Source organism: Aotus nancymaae, unplaced genomic scaffold, assembly GCF_030222135.1.
Source record: "Aotus nancymaae isolate 86718 unplaced genomic scaffold, 86718_ANA_hifiasm-v0.15.2.pri h1tg000049l, whole genome shotgun sequence".
In the NCBI taxonomy this organism is placed as follows: Eukaryota; Metazoa; Chordata; class Mammalia; order Primates; family Aotidae; genus Aotus; species Aotus nancymaae.
The window spans coordinates 35,254,086-35,275,042 of record NW_026988463.1 but is presented as its reverse complement, the minus strand read 5'-3'; the positions used below and the strand labels follow the sequence as shown (position 1 = coordinate 35,275,042).

Below are 20,957 nucleotides of genomic sequence, written 5' to 3'. Positions count from 1 at the left end.
ACCCTGGCCTCTACACACACTGGCCTCCTTTCCACCACAGCCACACAACCTACTTCCTTACCCCCAACTTCTGCTCCTCTGGAAAGCTCACCAAAGCCTTTCTACCAGCAGATTCTAGGAACTTCCACCTCCCGCAAATCAAAAACTACCAAAAGGGAGGTCCCTACCAAAGAACGTAAATTCCAGTCAGTAACTATGTAAATGGCACATCTGGGGTAACCCAACGGGTTGGTTAGTATGCAGGAGAGGGCAAACTGAACGTGCCCTGAATGGGGGCCCAGGCCACTCTCTTGGCAGTGTGAGGTGTGTGGCACCAGGCTTGGGGCCACACGGACCAAAGGTCATCCTGGCTCAGCCTCCACTTCTTCCTCTGTAGAACAGAGCTGCAGAGGCGCCACTGCACAAGCCATGGTGGTGACAATGCCTGCACATGGGCATTCAGGGATAGGCAGGGACCATGTCTGCTAGGATTATAGAAGCATTTCCCCTAAAACAGAAACTGAATTGTAAAGTTCTTTTGGCAAATTTGAGGTTTTCAGAACAAAGCCGCTAAAATGGAAAGCCTGTATGATTAGAAAACTTCAGCATCATTTTATTCTCAGAATCTTAGCACAGTGCCTGGCACACAGAATACATATGATAACTATTTGTTAAACAAATGACTATACCATGGAGTAATTCCAAATTTCATATGATAAAGAGAGCCAGGAATTCATATCCCTGAAAAGCATAATGTACACAGAAGTCTACCTCTACCTAGAAAGGGGATATGTGTTAAAAATTACACACTCTACACCGCAAACTCTACAACAGCATGGCCCAATGCCACTTTGGCCACAATAGTCACGTTCTGGAGTCTGTGCTGTCCACTGCGGCAGCCACTAGCTTCCCTGTGGGCAAATAAGGGCTTGAAATGTATTTGGTGGGACTAAGGAACTACATTTTTCATTTTACTTAATTTTAGCTGATTTTTAGAGTTTTGTTTTCAATACACACACACACACACACACACACACACACATTTTTTTTTTAAATTAGAGATAGTGTGTCGCTACGTGAACCAGGCTGGTCTCAAACTCCTGGCCTCTAGTGATCCTTCCATCTCGGCCTCCTGAGATGTTGGAATTACAGGCGTGAGCCCCCGTGCCCAGCCTAATTTTAGTTAATTTAAATGTAAATAGCCACACATGCTTAGTGGCTACACTATTAGATAGCATAGCTCTAAAAAGCAAAACTTTTGCTTTAGCTTCTGTTTTATATTTTTACCATGAAAATGCCTTGCAGCCTAACTATTTTAAGCTGAAAAGATCCAGATATTTATTCACATCCTCTCGAGAAGCACAAGATGGGCTTGGCTTCCTTTAAGAAAAAAAGTGACTATGGGTTTGGCACTCTGAAAGCCACCATCAAAGGAAGTGACCAGCGATGATAATGACAGGTGTGCTTTACAAAGGCGCTCAGAGGACGCCCCGAGCTCCCAGCCATGCCCTGGGCGCGGCCCCGTAAATACCTGTGCCATGGGCTGTCTGCCCAAAGGGATGGAGCTTGACGGGATGGCGGACACAGCAGTGGTGGGCGGGAACCGGGCTCTTACGTGCATCCCACCTTGGGCCAAGGCTTCCGTGATCATCTTTGAGGACAGAGGGACAACAGACAAGGTGATCGCAACAAAGAAACTCAGCGCCTGGGCAGGTGGAGAGGGCGTGTGTAGCCTCTGCAAGAAGGAGCACCAGGGCGAGGGACCCTTGGGCAGCTCAGGGCAGCCTGGAAAGGCAGGCCGCCCACATGTTCAAGCCCACAGCACCTCCAGGTCTGTCTGGGCATTGGGAATCTAGAAGAGTTGCCAAGAATGCTGCTTCCAGACCTTTCTATTCTACTGGCTGCTCTCCTACACTGGTGTCCTTAACACACCTCTGAACACACACTGCTAACAGAGCAGAATCCTACAGCCCACAGAACCATCAGAGCCAGAACTTGAGGGCCTGGGCTAGTGTTTCTGGGAGACCAGGCTCCTGGGGACAGATGTTGAAAGAGTATATTCCACCAAAGCTTGTGATGAGAACACTTGACTGCCACTGAACCATGAGTTCAGGTAAGCTTGTTCACGGCATCCTTCCTTCTCAGTGGCACGTCTCTTACAGCCTGAACCCAAACCATCTTCATCTCCTCCAGGCCTCTCTGAGGCTGCTGGTCCTAGTATCTATTGAAGAACTGGTTTTAATAAAAATGGGCAAAGGTGAGCAAGAGAAGCCTGAGGGACTCTTTGGCGGGCCTCCTCCCTGATGAGGAAGTTCACCTCCACAGGGATGAGAGTCAGGAACTCCAGCGTGAGCCAGGACCATTTCCCTCATCAGTGCACACCTCTCGAACTACAAAGGCAGCAGGGCAGCGGAGCACTGTTGTGGACCCAGGCCCGACCACTCTTGCTCTGGGCTCTGATTTGGGGATAGGGCCTGAGTCTCGTCCCTGAAAAGCAGGGCCTGCAGGCTCTTAGGATGGTTACAAACTAAACAAAACATGCCAGGCTCAGAAAGAAAGCAGGACTGATCCATGGAAAAACAACACATCTCATGGTGGGAGGCTGTGTGCTGGGTCCCAAGCTCCAGGAGGTGCTGTCAGCCTTCTGCGCAGGCAGCGACAGGTGGCAGTAACAGCAATGGGTGCCAGCTGGAAAGTGGCTGTAGGGAACCATGGCCTCACACGCGTGGCCCACACTCACAACCATGGGCACACACAGGAGGCACCAGAAGCCGGGAGTGACACGGCATAGCAGATGCCAACCAGAACCTCACTCATTCCTGCAGCCAGAGCAACAAATGAACTTCCTGGGGGTGAGAAACATAAAGAAGCAATCCCAATGGGATAAAAGTCTATTTACCACTACCTGCAGCACTTCGGAGGAGCCCTTCTGAGAGTGCAGCAGTGCTCAACAGCACTTGTTCCACAAGGGAGAAAGGCCTGGAAGTAAGTCAGATTGTATGAGAGAAGCAAACTTTTTTCCAGGAAGAGAAAAACAAAAAAAACACAAGGTATGCAAAGCTTAAGTCTAATATACTGCTGACTGATGTTCTTGTTACTGAGAACTCCTGATAAGGAAAGCCCAATTTCTTTCAATTACAAATGCCAACACAAATGGATCAGATGAGTGAGGCAGCTACCACCCAGGACTCACTGTTAAGTGATGACATTTCACTACTTCCTAACACCCATAGAGGAATCCAAAAAAACCTCTCCCCCACCCCCAGGTCTGACTCTCCCCACTGTAGCTGCTGTGCAGAAGGGTCCACAGAAAAGAGAGAGGGTCCTCCAGGTTGGCCAAGGCTCCAGTAGGGCAGCTGTGAATCAGTAATGCCACATTCATAATGGGAGTCTGGATGATAATTCTTTGTGACTTGTAAATTAGAGCTCTGTTTCACATACTACAAGAATAGAAGTTTAAACAACAAAAGTATACAGACCGTTTGAAAATGAGATGCACAACCAAGCACAGTGGCTCACGCCTGTAATTCCTGCACTTTGGGAGGCCAAAGTGGACACATCTCTTGAGGCCAAGAACTCGAGAACAGCCTAGCCAACATGACGAAACACTGTCTCTACTAAAAATACAAATATTAGCCAGGTGTGGTGGTGCATACCTGTAATCCCAGCTACTTGGGAAGCTAAGGCAGGAGAAACACTCGAACCCAGGAGGTGAAGGTTGCAGTGAGCCAAGATCACACCACTGCATTCCAGCCTGGGCAACAGAGCAAGGCTCCATCTCAAAAAAAAAAAAAAGAAAAAGAAAAAAAAAGAAAAAAGAAAATGAGATGCATTCTGTCCTGCTTTTTGCTTTATTAAAGAGATAGGAGTCTTGCTCTGTCTCCCAGGCTGGAGTACAATGCTGTCATCAAGGCTCACTGCATCCTCAAACCTCTGGGCTTGTGTGATCCTCCCACTTCAGCCTCCCGAGTAGCTGGGACTATAGACATGCACTACTGTGCCCAGCTAACTTTTTATTTTTTTGTAAAGACAGGGTCTCACTGTGTTGCCCAGGATAGTTTTGAACTCCTGTGTCTCAAGTGATCCTCTCACCTTGGCTTCCCAAAGTGTTGGGATTACAGGCATGAGCCACTATGCCTGGCCTGTCTTGGTTTTATAAGAGAAAAAGAGAAGTCTGCTGTGTCCTGCTAAATCTCCTTGTGAGTGACATCATCCTTCTCACCTACATAAATAACACTGGAAAGAGAACCAGGTGTGCACACCACAGGCTGAGCAATTTTTCTAGAATACTCAGTCCCAGGCTACCATTTAGCACACCCCATCACCACAGCACTGCAAGGGCCTGACAGGGCACCTCTCTTCAGCTATCAGAGAGCAGACCTGAGAGTCAGGGCATGGAAGGCTGCCTGCATTGGGGCCCCCAATCCCAGAATTTCATTCATGAACTCTGAGGCCTGTTTCTGCAGCACACAGCAGCTCACACAAAGCTGCAATGCGTGGTCACCACATCCTGATGTTCACTGTGTGAGCACCACAAGGTGTGAGCACCACGAGGGGAGCTCCAATCTGCATCTGTGACCTTCTCGTTAGATGGCAGCTGATCAGAGCAGAAGGCCCTCAAAGTGAACCAGTCACTCACCTCTGATCAGCTTCAGGAGTAATCTAGGAACAATCTAGGACATCAAGATATGCGTCACTGGTAATAACAAAAAATCAGAAATTATCTCAAGATCCAAGAACAAGATAGTAATTGAGGATGGCAGGAGACATTCCAGAGGAGTATGACAGAGTCCCTTGGCGTCAACCAGGGCTTGCTAATTAGAGGAGGAAGGACATTTCATTCCATGTTGACGTGGAAGATGCTGCACAAAACCTCAGGATAGCATGGCCTTGACTATGGGAAAGAACCAGAAAGGACACCAGACCTTCTCTCTCATGGAATGGTTCTCTTACTTCTATTTCTCTCTACTTTCTGGCTTCTACAGTTACCACACATACTTTTAAGGTTTTTGGATCAGAGTATGATAGCCTTACCTGGTCACTGCCAATTTAAATTTCAAAGGAAGATCATGAATCCAGATAGTCCCTCAGAGGGCTTGCTGTGCCCAACACCCCCCGTCTCCCAGCAGGGGGCGCTGCTATTGCTGGAACAATGCAGTGAGGGCGCCCAATCAGCCCCCAAGAAACTGCTTCCTTGCAACAAGGCCAAGATCAAGCCCTGAGAGAAAACCAGCAGAATGCGGGTTACAGAATCTCAAGGTGCCACATCTGGACTGAGAAGTACCTCGTAGATACACCCTACCCACTGCTGGACTTCGAGAACCTACAAGGCTCCTCTGCCACCCAGCACTTGGGAATTCCCTGCATGGCAGCACATGGTGCCACAGGGCAGGTAGGCAACGCTCTTTAAAACACCAAACTCACTCTGCAGCTAACCACAGTGGTGACCACTCTCCATTCTCCTTCCTGTGCCAGCCAGGCAGGGACCTCTACTTGAAACAAGGGGTAGAGAAACCGGCAGGAAGACCAGCGCCCCGAAGACAGGCTCAGCATGGGCCATGAGCACACACAGCCAACTCCTGCTTCTGGAAGGTGATGGGATGCCAGCAAGACTGCATGGAGGGCACTTTCTTGAGCTAGAAGCCTAATGAACATACCAGCTGGGCCTGCACCAGCTGAAAACATTGGCTGTTCCATGGATGCTCACTTTCCAAATACCAAGAAATGAAAGAAAAGCAAAGTTCGGCTGGGCACGGTGGCTCACGCCTGTAATCCCAACACTTTGGGAGGCTGAGGCAGGTGGATCACTTGAAGTCAGGAGTTTAAGACCAGACTTCCCCATCTCTACTAAAAATACAAAAAAAACAAAAACAAACAAACAAAAAAACATAAAATAAGCTGGGTGTAGTGGCATGCCTGTAGTTCTAGCTACTTGGAAGGCTAAGGCAGGAGAATTGCTTGAACCCAGGAGATGGAGGTTGGCTCGGGTTATACCACTGCACTCCAGCCATTCTAGCCTAGGTGACAGAGCAAGACTCTGAAGAAAGAAAGAAAGAAAAAAGAAAAGAAAAGGTGAGTTCTAGGCTGGGCATGATGGCTCACACCTGTAATACCAGAACTCTGAGAGGTTGAGGCAGTCGGATTACTTGAGGTCAGGAGTTCAAGACCAGCCTGGCCAACAGGGTCAAACCCCATCTCTACTAAAAATACAAAAATTGGGCCAGGCATGGTGGCTCACACCTGTAATCCCAGCACTTTGGGAGGCCGAGGCGGGTGGATCACAAGGTCAAAAGATCGAGACCATCCTGGTCAACATGGTAAAACCCCATCTCTACGAAAAATACAAAAAATTAGCTGGGCATGGTGGCGCGTGCCTGTAATCCCAGCTACTCAGGAGGCTGAGGCAGGAGAATTGCCTGAACACAGGAGACGGAGGTTGTGGTGAGCCGAGATCGCGCCATTGCACTCCAGCCTGGGTAACAAGAGCGAAACTCCATCTCAAAAAAAAAAATTAGCCAGGTGTGGTGGTATGCGTCTGCAGTCCCAGCTATTTGGGAGCCTGAGGCACATGAATTGCCTGAACTCAAGAGGCAGAGGTTGCAGTGAGCCAAGATCATGCAACTGCAATCCAGCCTGGGTGACAGAGTGAGATTCTGTCTCAAAAAAAAGAGCAGCTCTCACTTTCCTGCTGGGCTTGACCTGCGGTATAGAAGTTTCCATGAAGTGAGGTCCTGAACAGGGGAACGACAGTCCAAAGAGGCAAAGGCAGCAGCTTCCAATGGCTGGGCAGTCACTATGTGCCACCACTAAGATGGCTCTGAACACACACCACATCCTTCCTCTGCATGAGAGACCAGGACAAAGGAGCCCCCCAGGAAGCCTGAAGACATGCCGAGACACAGGGAGATGGCAGAGACCTCCAACCTCATCACACAAGGTGGTCAGCCTGCCTCAGCTGTAAGTAAACATGAGTTTTGTGGTGTGTTTCACACAAGGCTCCATTTAAGTAAGAAGGTGACATGCGGACCCTGGGCCCAAGTCATTTGGTGCCATGCCGAGGTAGGATGCAATCTCAGCTACAGCCAAACACCTCAGATTCCCCCCTCAGGTGGCTTCCCAGGGACCTGAAAGAAGCAGCAGGCACCAGGAATGACATTACGGAGCAACCCCCGGGTGTGAGATGCAGCCTGCCACGCAGCACTGCGCACCCAGGCACTGCACCCAGCAGGCCTGCAGAAAATCATAAGACCAGGTGTGTGGCTGGCACCCTTAAGATGACAGCGAAGTGTAGGCGTACTGCCAGCTGTGGGCTGAAACTCAGCCACAGTCTTACCACATCAACTAGCACATTCTGATTCTTTCTAAAGCCAACACCCCATCCAAGTCAGGATCAACAGTGTTTCCACCACCATGTGGAAACAGGAAGAACTGAAGCCCCAGACTGTACGTCTCCCCGCCTAAGTGGCAGCAAGGAGAGGCAGGGCTATTCAAGAAGGTACAGAAATCCTGGGCCTCCAATCCAGGACCCTAGGAGGCCAGGTGAGCCAGTCTGCATTCACTAACACTTGACACACAGAGACACGTTCCACACGCGTGACACACCAGCAGGCTCAGCAACATGAGAGCGGCACGCTTCTCACCACACGGCGCTGGAGTCCCTGAGTGCAGGTGAGCACCAGGATGCCCTCTCCCAAACTCCTGCTGCATATGGCTCCCATCTGCTTCGGAGCGTCTAGAAAGCTGTCCTCCACCCTAGTCTGCTCTGTACTGAGACTCTCAAATGGAAGGTGAGAGGTGAAGATGAAACTGCAGCCTTCTACTCTCTGACACACATTCCCAGAGTCACTCAGAGTGGCAAGGAAGAAGGATGATGAAGGAGGCCCAAGCAAAGCTAGAAACAACATGCACTATGCAGCTGGTGGGTCCCAGACATGACCAAGCACACACAGCTGGCCACCCCAAGGACTCTAGGGGTGTCTCACAGAGTGCAAGGGGGAGAGAAGCCCCTGCTTTACCAACTTAGCCCCAGCACCTAATCAAACCAGGACCCTCACTGTAGCACACCATGCACAGGTGACCATGCACCTGCTGGTGACTATGGAGCCCACAGCCCCCAGACCCTCACCTGGACTCCGGGAGCCACCATCTGGGCAGTCTGAGCTGTCTGTACCGCTGTCTGCTGCTGCACCTGGGGCTGCACCTGGGGCTGCTGCACCACCATTGGAGCTCGGACCTTGTGGGAGGAAGAGAGAATGTGATTTGGAACCATCTGAGGCAGAGAACAGAGCCCGCTCCTCCTGTGGGAGCTTAGGAAATGGAGCCTTTCTTGAGATAGGGAATGGGACTTTCATGACTTCATGTGCTGTGATGTCACCTCACTGGCCATTTAGGATCCCATAAGCTCAAATCCAACTCTGGCAAGAGGCAGCACAGCCCTCCCACTGGTATGTCTCCACATACCCCTCAGCACCAGCTATCACCACAAGCAGTGACAGTTTCCAATGCAGAGCTTACAGCCTAGCCTGCCCATCCTCTGGGCCAAGAATACTGAAGGTCCCCAAGAGCCTCACTCAGCCTGATTCCTTGAAGTAAAGCAGAGTCACCGGCCGGCCAGCAGAAGGAAGGGCCTAGTGGCTCCTGTCTGTATTCTCAGCATTTTGGAAGGCCAAGGCCAGCAGATCGCTTGAGCCCAGGAGATTGAGACCAACCTGGGCAACATGGCCAAACCTGAGCTCTACAAAATATACAAAAATTTGGCTGGGTGTGGGGATGCACGCCTATAGCCCTAGCTACTTGGGAGGCTGAGGTAGGAGGATCACTTGAGCAAGGGAGGTCTGATCACATCAGTGCACTCCAGCCTGGACAACAGAGAGAGACCCTGTCTCAAAAAAAAAAGAAGGGGGGGCAAGCTTGGGCAAAAGGGGCAACTGTGAATACACTGCATGGAGGGGACTCCAGAGGGACAGGCCTGCACCATCATGCAGAGGGCTCCTCCTTAAACATCTCCAAGCCAACAGGGCAAACTCCGCCAGGGCACACCCCACCATGCAGCACCCAAGGGTTCCAGTCTGCACAGTCCCAGGGGTGTTCGCTCCCAGGTAACAGATTAGTGACCATATCTGCTCCTCACAACTCTCCTAGACTTCCAGCCTGCCTCTGTGAGGCCTCCTGTTCACCCCTACACTTGGCTCAGGCCCCACTCCACACAATGAATCACAAGTAGAAAAGGCCCCAAAAACCAAGTGAGCCAAAGAGTTGTCCAAAAGACCCCTTGGTACAGCTCTCTCCATCCTGGTGATAATACTCTGTCCTCTGTGCCAGTGTCACTGACTAGACTGGCTTTGTGCAGAGATACAAAATGAGACTGGGAATAACAGTCTTTTATGTTAATACTCCCCTCAAAAACATAGTAATGAATTTTGTTCTCCTGAGACTTGGCAGAGTGTAGAGAAAAAAAAGATATTTGCTTAGACTGTAACTCTGAACAGTTGGCAAACCACCAGACACCGATAGAGCCAGCACATCCTTCCACGTGGTGCCCATCAGTCAAATCACCCATACCCTGAAAGGCCCCACAGCACTACTGCAATCAGCCACGCTGCTTGGAATGTGACTTGCTGCCTCAGCAGCAGCAGCAACCTGTATGGGTTGCAGATGCAGCTCTTGGAACATGAAACACAAAACACATGCTCCCCTGCTGAGCCATACTAGAGTTGGCAGGGCTGGCAAGGGGTGGGGCCGCCGGAAGTCTCAGCACTTGAATAATAGGACATGCTGTCTCTAGCCAAAGAGCGTAGAAACTGCTGCTGACAGAGCCATGAGCTGCAGGCCACAGGTACTCACAAATTTCAGTGGTGGCTGGGTATACAACATTTGTCCAGGGAGAGCTTGTGCCTGCGATACCAAAGGCTGGGTCTGTGACTGTGGCGGGAGTTGTGATGGTTGGTTCTGAGCAACTGGAGGCTGCTGGGGCTGTGGCGGTGGCTGGTGGTGCTGTGGGTGATGCATCTGCTGCAGCTGCTGGGGCAGGGCCTGGGAGGGCGGAGGCTGTGGCTGCTGCATCGGTGGCTGCTGAATTGGTGGCTGGGCCTGCAAAGCCTGTTGCTGCTGCTGCTGCTGCTGCTGCTGCTGCTGCTGCTGCTGCTGTTGCTGGAGCTGCAGCTGTGCCATTCGCTGCAGCTGCTGTTGCTGTTGCTGTATCTAGAGATAGAACAAGCAGCACTCAGTTATCACTCACCCACCTCTGGGACACCAGCTCCTCCCTGTGCCAGCCTGGGCCCCAGGAAGCACAGGTAGGCAACTGTACAGCCATCAAGAAGGCCTTCCTGGACGGGCGCAGTGGCTCATGCCTATAATCTCAGCACTTTGGGAGGCCAAGGCAGGTGGATCACAAGGTCAGGAGTTTGAGACCAGCCTGACCAACATGGTGAAACCCCGTCTCTACTAAAAATACAAAAATTAGCCAGGCATGGTGGCACAGGCCTGTAATCCCAGCTACTCAGGAGGCTGAGGCAGGAGAATCGCTTGAACCTGAGAGATGCAGTTTGAGTGATCTGAGATTGCACCACTGCACTCCAGCCTGGGTGACAGAGTAAGACTCCATCTCAAAAAAAAAAAAAAAAAAAAAGGCCTTCCTGGGCTGACTTTTCACTCACATGGGGAGGGGCACACCTCCCACAGAAAGGCTCTGGGCCTCCAAGGCCAACACCAGCTGCCTTCCTGACACCAAGGAGGCATCAAGTGTGTGCCTGGGCTCTGGTCACTACAGGCTGGCTACCATTCCCCTAGGATGGTTCAAAGGAAGTATCTAGAAGCTTCAGCAAAAGGTGACAATTAATGGCAGCTCCATGGAAGCTAGGATAAAAGCTGGGGCAAAATGCAGATTTCTGAAGCCTCTGCAATGGTGCTTGCTTTGCCCCTAGAGGTCAGTGGTATGAGCCTGATGGTGACGGTCAAGGTCTGCTTGTCAGGATGAGAAGGAAAAGTGTGGCTGCAGATGCACTGTCAGCTCTGGGACAGGAGCCCCAAGATCCAGAAAAGCCCAACAAGCTGAGGCCTGAAGGGGTGGAGGGTTGTGGGGGCCCTTTGAGGCTTTCCTTTCCCAGCCAAGACCTGCTGTGAGGACAGACGTTTAACACATCTAGACTCTCACTGGAAACCATGGGAAGCTGAACAGCTTCTGAGAAGCAGTGTTGCCAACATGACATCACCATTATCCCATGGAACACCAGCTGGAGGTCAACTAACACTGAGCCCAGACCCCAAGACAGAGAGGAAAACAAGAGGCGCATGTGTCCTCAGCGAAAATGGCCCACACTGGCTCAAGCAGTCCCAAACCTCAGAGTGTTTGTCTCCCTTCTTGCTTCAGCTCACTCTTGTCTGAATCCCTTGCAGCCCCTGAAGCACACAGGAGGCCCACAGCCAGATGCCCGAAGCTGGAATGGAAGGGATCGATCGCAGAACCTTCCTAGTGAGTCAGGGCCTGTTTCTCCCGCCTGTTCCAGACTTTTCAAGAAGCCCATGAAAAAGGGCAGGCACACATGTGTCAAGAGGACCCTCAGCTGGCTCCAGGCACTGCACCCAGCACCATGGCTGATGCCAGCCCAGGGCTCACACTGCAGGGGGAGGCCAAGAGCAGGAACAGGGGACTTGGTACCTGTTGCTGATTTTGATGATGCAATTTAATTAGATGCTGCTGCTGTTGCTGCTGCTGCTGGAGCTGCTGCTGCTGTTGCTGCACTACTGCTTGGAACTGCTGCTGCATGGCACTCTGCTGAACCTGGAACTGCTGCTGTTGCTGCTGCTGCTGCAGCGCCGCCTGCTGCTGGAACTGCTGCTGTTGCTGCTGCTGCTGCTGCTGCAGCGCCACCTGCTGGAGCTGCAGCTGGGCTGAGAAAAGACCAGAGTCGCCAGTCAGTCCAAGCCGCAGAACCTCCGCCACAGGGCTGCACAGAAGGGGACAAAACAGCCAGCAAAGGCCCCACTGCCATGGCTGCCGCTGGAATCTGAATGTTCCACTTACCACAGACAGAAAGAGAAAATACGAAGTAGCATTTGTGTTGATTTTGGAATTTCCTATCTGAGTTACTCTATAATAACCAAAGAGAAAAGAAAAGGGACAATTAAGTCTTTTGGATAGATAAGAAGCCTAGACTGTGGCAACCAGTAATCTCTCTGTCTCTATGGATTGGCCACTTCTGGACTGTTTGTATAAATGACATCGGACATGTGCTCTTTTGTGACGTTTCTTTAGCATAACATTTATAAGTTCACCCATGTTGTGGCATGAATCAACTTTTCTGTGTTATTTTTATCACCAAATAATATTCTACTACATCAATTTCCCATGTTTTATTTATCCATTCATCAGCTGATGAACATCTGGGCTGCTTCTACTTTGTGGTTATTATGAAAACTACTCATGTGAACAGTCAATTACAAGATTTTCTGGGATGAGGTTTCTTTTGGGGTGAACACAAAAAATGTTCTAAAATTATGATGGCTGCACAACTCTGAATTACACTAAAACCTACCAAGTGGAGCACTTCAGATGGGTGAACTCTATGCTAATGAGAATTATGTCTCAATAAAGCTTTATCAAATACAAAAAGATCCTTTGTATACTTTGCCCAGTTTCCTCTAATGATAACATTCTACAAAATTATAAGGTATCATAACCACTATGTATGCTCACTTGTGTGGGTGTGTGTACTAAGTTCTAGACAATTTTATCACCTGAGTGGGTTCAGTCACCACCACAGTCAGTACACTGCACAGCCCCACACTGCAAGGATCCCTTGTGTTGCCACCTTTCTCAGGAACCCTGACCCACACTCTCGAAACCAGCGTAGCAGCCTTCATTTCCAAAATTTTGTCATTTCAAAATTATATATATTTAAAAAATGGAACCATACAATATGAAACTTCTTTTTGGGATTGGCTTTTTACATTCACCATACAGGTTGTAGTTCCAGCAATAGTTCCTTCCTTGTATTGCCAGGGTATTCCATGGTACAAGCACCTCACAGTGGTACAAGCACCTCACCTTCAACCATTCAAGTTGAAGGACATCTGGATAAATGCAGATTTGGGCTACTACAAATAAAGCTGCTGTGAAAATTTGTGCATGGGTTTGTTTGTGGGTTTTGTTTGTGTTTTGGTGTTTTTGTTTTTGTTTTTTGAGATGGAGTTTTGCTCTTCTTGCCCAGCATGGAGTGCAGTGGCACGATCTCGGCTCACTACAACCTCCACCTCCCGGGTTCAAGCGATTCTCCTGCCTCAGCCTCCTGAGTAGCTGGGAATACAGAGAGTCCCACCACCCATGCCTGGCTAATTTTGTATTTTTAGTAGAGACAGGGTTTCTCCATATTGGTCACGCTGCTCTCGAACCCCTGACCTCAGGTGATCCACCCACCTCTGCCTCCCAAAGTACTGGGATTACAGGCGTGAGCCACCACGCCAAGCCTTGTGCGTGGGTTTTTATGCAAGGTTTTCATTTCTCTAGGAAAAATACCCAAGAGCGTAACTGCCAAGTTGCATATTTCATTTTGGAAGAAGGTAAAATCACTTTACATTCTTACCAGCAATATATGAGTGATTCAGTTTCTCTGTCACCAATATTTGAGGCTATCACTATTCATCTTAGCAATTCTGATGGGTGTAAGATTTTTTTTTTTTTTTTTTTTGAGATGGGGTCTCACTCTGTTACCCAGGCTGGACTACAGTGGTACCATTGTGGCTCACTGCATCCTTGACCTCCTGGGCTGGAGTGACCCTCCTCCCTCAGCCTCATAAGTAATCATAATATAAGTAATCATAATAAATGTGAGTGGACTAAACTTTTGTCTTTCCTTTTTTCTAAGCTTCCTTGTGTTTACTGCATTTTTGTTGGATGATTGAACTTTGTATTAGCTGGATCTCTGCATTGTATTTTTCCTATTGATTTTAAATTTCATGAATTATTTCCATTGTTTTAGCAATAATTTTTCAATTTTATCGTGCATATTTAAAGTATAAACATTATCAATATTTTAGCATTTCCCAAATTTATTACTTTTTAAAGTAGGTTTTACATGTACACAACAGACCTGATATTCACGCTATATCTCCCTGCTGACTTCCATTTATTTCATTTTTTGTTGATGTTACTCTTCACAGCAGACATTCTATTAAGAGGCTGGATAGATTTGAGGTTAGGAATACAGCCTCCGAGCTAGGCTCCCTGAACTCAAAACCTCAATTCTGTCACTGCTCATTGCCTCAGTTTTCCCTATTAGAAAAGACAATAATAGTATCCACTCCACACACTGGACTAAGAATTAAGTAATCTATTATGTAAGTAAAACACTCAAAATAGTGCTTGGGGTTGGGTGCAGTGGCTCATGCCTGTAATCCCAGTACTTTAAAAAGCCGAGGCAGCGGATGGCCTGTGCTCAAAAATTTGAGACCAGCCTGGGCAACAAGAGGAGACCCTAGCTCTAATAATAATAATAATAATAATAGTAATAGAAATAAAAATAGTGCTTGAAATGTGACAAGTCTGTATGGAGGTTAGCTTGAGCATTATTATTTTACAGAGGTAAATTTTTATTTACACCAGAGATTTTCAACCTTTTCACTACTGACATTTGACCCAGATGATTCTATGTTGCAGGGGCTGACCCGTACTTGTAAGACGGTTAGCAGCCTCTCTGGCCTCCACCCATTATGCACCAGCAGCACCCCCACAGTAGTGACATCCCAAAATGTCTCCAGACATTGTCAAATATCCCTGTGGTGCAACATCATCCTGGGTGAGAATCACTGGTTTAGATTTACACACATTTACTATCATCTGTGCTCAACACTTTTTTCCCATTTTATACCTTGTATCACCTGAGGGAAGAGAGGCTAAACAAAAGAATGTATCTAGGAGTGCAAAAGGCTTATTGGAAAAAGGTGAAATAAAAGGATATATCCTTTCTTTTAGTGAAGGTCTCTAAGACTAGGTTTATCTAAAAACGACTTGCTTTTCACATCCCTGAAAGAGTCTTGCTGGCATACAAATGTGACTGGCAGCTGTATTCTCAATGCTTTAACAATATTCTATCATCTTTCTGACTCCATTGCTGAGTGTACTTACTGCTCCTTTGCAGGAACTGGCTATTTCTAAGATATTCTTCTGGACTTTGGTGTTCTACAGTCTCACAGCAGATGAGATGGTTAACTTGCTTGGTGCCAGCTGGGCTTTTCTCAGTAGTTATCCCCTCACATACTGTTTTCTTTCATTCTCTCTATTTGGTCCTTTTGGGGCTTTGCTTGGATGCCGATTAGAATTTCTGATCTTATCCTCATTTCTTACTCTTGCTTTCACATTTTCCATGTGCTCTTCTCTGTACTACATTCTAGGTAATTTCTTCAAATGTAGTTTCTATTACACAAATTCTTTCTTCAGCTGTATCTAATGGGCTGTTTATTCCTCCACTTTCTTTATTCAGTAATTATATTTCTCATTTCTACAGCTTTCATTTGGTTCCATTTCAAATCTGTTGCATCACTGATCATGCTTTTTCATTTGAAATTCTGCTCTTTTTTGTTTTCTATTTTTTCAGAGATGGAGTCTCGCTCTGTCCCCCAGGCTAGAGTGCAGTGATGCAATCATAGCTCAACACAGCCTCAAACTCCTGGCCTCAAGCAATCCTCTGCCTCAGTCTCCCGAGTAGCCAGAACTGTAGTTGCAGGCCACTGTGCCCAGCTCTCCACTCTCCACTTTATTTCTTTATATACCCCATGGCCCGTATCTAACAGCTCCTGTATGTGTGGTCATTGAGCATGCCTACATCTGTCTATTATTCCTGTTCTCCTTCATGGTGTCTCTCCTTCCCTTCATGCCTGGTGATCTTTGTGTGCTCACTGCTTGACCTTAATGTGCAACTGACACAGGCCTTACACTGGGGACATGTTCCTCCAATCTGGACCTGCTTCTGGGGCATCTGATGGGTGATACAAGACCTAGCATAAATCCTGGCTGACTAGAGGAATCCTAAGCTTACTTTCCCCAACCTTGCAACAACAAAGGCTCAAGAGGACAAAGCCTCCCCCCGCGCTGCAGGACAGCAATCCAAAGTGCACCGTAACCAAGACCTAGCTATCTAGGCGGAGGACGTGTCCTCAGCACCCAGTCCATCACACAGTTGGCAGTAAAAATAAAATTATTTTTAGTCGGCTTTACGTGCACATGATATAAAACTCATTGAGAAACAAAAATGCAGAGTGAAAAGCTTTGCTTCCAACCCTGCACTGCAGCCCCAGCCATAGGAACAGCCAGCAGTTTCAGCCTTTTCAGACTAACCTAGGTCACCTGAAGACTATCACAATGCCCCCTGGACTGCCCTTTGAGAGCCCCTGGCAAAACCTGACATAGGCTCTGCCCTCTTGGTGGCATTGGATGAAGACCTGAAAGGGCCTTAATCATGCAGTTGTCTTTGGGAAAGGTGTCAGGGAGGGATATCAAATGCCCATCAGGGTTGACAACACCACTTGTTTCACGGAGACAAGGGAGGCAAGTGGTGAAGGGCAGTGAGAAAGCGTCTCTGACAAAGGTGGTATAGCAAGATGCGGAAGTAGAGAACCCACTGTTTCACCTAGTGCCACACAGAAGACCAGGCCCTTTGGAAGCTAAAAACAGGATGTGGGCCAAGGTGAGACTAGGGAGGATGTGGGCAGGATACCAAGCTTCACCGCTGAACTTCTCACAAAGAACTGGTTTAAGACAGTCTCTGGAGTGGAATGACAAGGCAACTCATGTGAGCATTCTAAACTCATACATTTAAAAACAATTACTTATTATCAAATATTAGCTTATGATAAAAATAAATGGACCCAGTACACAAGAGTAGAACGTGACAAGGAACAAGAGCCAGTACTTCTGTGGGTCATCCCTAAGCCCAGCTGGTGTACATATCCGATGTGCTAAGACAGGAGAGGTGAATGAAAGTTTGGGACGAAGAACCAGGTGGATTATTCTAGGATGGGGAAACCAGCATGTGCTGAGAGTTAGACAACAGGAAGTAAGAGGAGAATTCAAGTATGAGAAGGGAAAGTGGCTGGGGATGGAAAAAGATTCTAGAGCAGGAGTGGGTAGAAATTAGGATGTCTGTGGCCTCAGAGAAAAGGAAACCCGACACAGGATGGGATAGGAGTGTGAGGATGGGCTTAGGCAGCAGCTTCCATCCCAGTTCTTGGCCTGGGGTACAACTCCGGTTCTCATTAGCTGCTGCGCTGACAAAGCAGAGGGGGTGATGCTGCCCTCTTCATAGGGTTATCATGAGGGATGTGTGACAAAAATATGCCGAAGCACCAAAGCTTGTACACAGATATCCACAGCAGCTTTATTTGTGTAAGAGTAGCCAAAATCAGCAAACAATCCAAATGTCCTTCAAGGATGAATGAATAAGCAAACTGTGGAAAATCCGTTCCACAGAATACTACTTAGTGATGAAAAGGAATGAATTACTGATAAAAACTGGGTGGATCTCAAGGGTATGAGGCTGAGTTTAAAAAGCCAATCTCGAAAAGCCACATATGGTACAATTCCATTTACATAACGTTCATAAAGGCACAGCACTACAGAGATACAAGACAAATCAGCAGTTGTCAGGGCTTAGGGCTGGAGGGAGGGCATGATTTCCAAGAGGTAACACAAGAGAGTTGGTTGGTGGTAATGGAATGGCTCTGAATGCCAATTGTGGTGATGGTTACTTGATTTGACCTGTGATAAAATCTCACAGACCTACATATACACGTATGTGCAGCCCAAGAATGAGTATAAAAACTGATGAAGTCGGCCAGGTGTGATGGCTCACGCCTGTAATCCCAGCACTTTGGGAGGCCAAGGTGGGTGCATCACCTGAGGTGAGGAGTTCAACACCAGCCTGGCCAACATGGTGAAACCCCATCTCTACTAAAAACACAAAATAAGCTGGGTGTGGTGGCAGGCGCCCAGTTTCAGGTACTCAATCAAGGAGGCTGAAGCAGGAGAACCACTTGAACCCGGGAGGTAGAGGTTGCAATGAGCCAGTATCACGCCACTGCACTCCAGTAGGCAACAAGGGTGAAACTCCATCTCAAAAAAAAACAAACAAACAACTGATGAAATCCAAGTTAAGACTCTGAGATGATTGCACTGCCCCAATATTAATTTCTTGGTTTTGACAATGTTCTATGTAAGATATTATTGGGGAGAGCTGGGTAAAGGGCATGTGGGAACTCTGTGCTATTCCACAACTTCCTGTGACTCCTAAACTATTTTAAAAATGAAAGGTTAAATAAAAGGGAAAAAAACACTAAAGCACTTTGTAGTGGGCACAGCACACTCCAAGAAATGTTGATGGGACTCAAAGATACAATAAGATAGGTCCTGAGGGTGGGCACACTTTGGGAGGCCAAGATGGGCAGATCGCTTGAGCCCAGGAGTTCAAGACTAGCCTGGGCAACATGGTAAAGTCCCATCTCCACAAAAAATACAAAATATTAGCTGGGCGCAGGGCTGTGAGCCTGTAGTCCCAGCTACTTGGGAGGCCGCGGTGTAAGGATCACATAAACCCAGGATGTCGAGGCTGCAGTGAGCTGTGATTGTGCCACTGCACTCCAGCCTGGCCCACAGAGCGAGATTCCATCTCAAAAGACAGGTCCTGGAGGTTCTTTGCCTCCCCTTGAGAGCAGCTTTGGTTCACCTATAACATCTGATCACAGCCCAATTCCCCACCAGGATAGCCACGTGGAGAGGACACAATATGTCCTTCACAGGAGGGGAGCCTGAGGATGATATGGCTGCAAGCCATGCCCAGGGTGACCAAGGGGCAAGGGCAGACTAGAAGAGATGGTGCCCAGAGCTCAGACAAACAGTGGAATTGTGGGTGCTGGCACTCAGCCCTGCCTTGTGGCTGAGAACCCCAGGAAACACACTGTATCTATATCAGCCACAAAACACAAACCCTTGTATGGAGTGTCAGGCCATCCCCACCCTCTTGCCCAAGGCTAGGAGGAGGGCCCAGGATCACTTAACCCCTCTGGGAGCTCAAGGAAGACTGGAAGCCTTTTCTCTCCACATACAACAAAGATTAAAAAAAAATTTGGAGTTTCTTCATGCTTTTCTTGATACCATCATAAGCACAGGAACAAAATGTATTGTTGCTTGCAAGAAAGTGGCAAATCCTCCAGGAAGCATGGTACTCACTCTGTGGAGTTGCCGTAGACACGACAGCCATGTTGTGAGGGGCCATCCCCGAGGTCCCAGGGGGCGGCTGCCCCGAGAGAGACATTGGCTGTCCCATGGCACTAAGGCCACCCATCCCGCCCAGAGACTGTCCCGGGCCCCGAGGAGGCATGCCAATTCCGGCGGCTCCCGCGGCAGGTCCGCCAGTCAGGCTCTGGAGTGCGTTCATAGGATCTGTGGGAACACAAGGGCAGAGCTTCTCAGGAAAGGGCCTACTGGACTGGCGATGGCTCAAAGGGTGTGAGGCTCACAGAGCACAGATCTCTCCTACCTACAGGCTCAATCCCTTCACGGCCCCAAGCAATAAGAGACTAGACTCCTGGAGACTCCCAAATGCGAGTGACAAGAAGGCCAGGTGTGTTGGTCACTGCTCCAGACAGTGAGCTCCTGAAGAACAAGGAGCATGTCCCACACCTCTAGCCTGGCCTGGACCAGGGTCCTAATATTAAGAGACAAATGACCTCTCTGATGCCTGCAGGTACACTAAAGATGGGCTGAGGCCTTGAGGGCAGGTGGCAACCCCTGCCCCTCCTGGCTGTCCAGGCCTCCTGCTAGGTGAGCATACAAAGTACCATGGGCCTTTCTACATAGCAAGCGAAAACACAGCGGCCAGGGGACGCTATTCCAGGGATGGCGCAAGTCCATAGGCATACATAGCTCCACTCCTGCTGTTGCAGAGTCCAACTGAGCCTGGGCCCCTGTGTGCAGGGTCACCATGCCAGAACACCTGAGGGGTCCACAGAGCACTGAGGAGAAAGGTGCCAAGCCCACAAGGTCAGCAACTCAGTGAGCAATGCCACAGCCAAGGACAAGGATACCATTGTCACAACAGTATGGACTTAATAGCAAAGGCCAGCGACTTTGCTGGGTACACAGACAGGTCTGGCCTAGCAGGACCACAATGTCACACAACTGGGTGGTGCCTAGGATCCCATGCTCTAATGCCAAGGGCCCCAGATGTTCTGGCCACATGCCCTTGATCCTACTCAGCCCCAGCTGGCCAAGAATTCCTGTCCTGGCTGAGAGGTAAGACCCACATAGTCAGAGACAGCTGGCATTTACAGCTCTACTGCCTATGGCAGGGCAGAGTGTTCGGCCTGTGAGGCCAGTGCACTCCCTTCCCGATGGCAGAATGCAGTCGGCCAGCCTGGATCTGTTAAACCCCTTCCCTGGCAGCTTAGTCAGCAGAGACCAAGGCTGAATTGACAGAATTCCCCTTGTGTGACAAACCCTGAAATTTAAAAATATGGATTTCTAAACTATTTTTTTTTCAGGCTGTAGTACAGTAGCGCGATCTCTGCTCACTGCAACCTCCACCTCCCGGGTTCAAGCGATTCTCGTGCTTCAGCCTCCTAAGTAGCTGGGACTACAAGCGCGTGCCACCACATCCAGCTCAATTTTGTTATTTTTAGTAGAGATGGGGTTTTACTATGTTGGCCAGGCTGGTCTCAAACTCCTGACCTCAAGTGATCTGCCCGCCTGAGCCTCCCAAAGTGTTTGGATTACAGGCATGAGCCACAGCAGCCAGCCAGATTTCTAAATTTACAAAGAAATTTTGTAACTCAAAAAAGTGAATTCACAGCATTTTCTCAGAAATGCTACTACAATTACTATACAGAAAACAGCATAATAGTTCTCTACCAGAGAGAGAGTTCAACACTTTCAGATAATGTCTTAATAGCTTTGTAAGTGTTTATCTTTTTGCTGGGCAAAGGCAGCATTT

At 48.6% G+C, this 20,957-nt stretch overlaps 1 protein-coding gene across 7 annotated transcripts in view; it reads right to left on the bottom strand.

Annotated features, from left to right (window-relative positions):
• MED15 (mediator complex subunit 15) overlaps window positions 1–20,957 on the bottom strand; it is an 89,891-nt gene that overhangs the window by 18,909 nt on the left and 50,025 nt on the right. For 2 of the 7 annotated variants that reach the window (XM_012439253.2, XM_064362848.1), the window contains 5 exons: window positions 19,196–19,408; window positions 11,636–11,868; window positions 9,823–10,179; window positions 8,105–8,212; window positions 1,511–1,630 (listed from right to left, as the gene is read on the bottom strand). In XM_012439253.2, the coding sequence (XP_012294676.2) occupies window positions 1,511–1,630; window positions 8,105–8,212; window positions 9,823–10,179; window positions 11,636–11,868; window positions 19,196–19,408 (1,031 nt within the window). Of the gene's footprint in view, window positions 1–1,510; window positions 1,631–8,104; window positions 8,213–9,822; window positions 10,180–11,635; window positions 11,869–12,001; window positions 12,069–19,195; window positions 19,409–20,957 lie in introns of all 7 variants that reach the window. The other 5 variants (XM_012439255.2, XM_012439258.3, XM_064362849.1 and 2 more) reach the window with 4 other exon arrangements.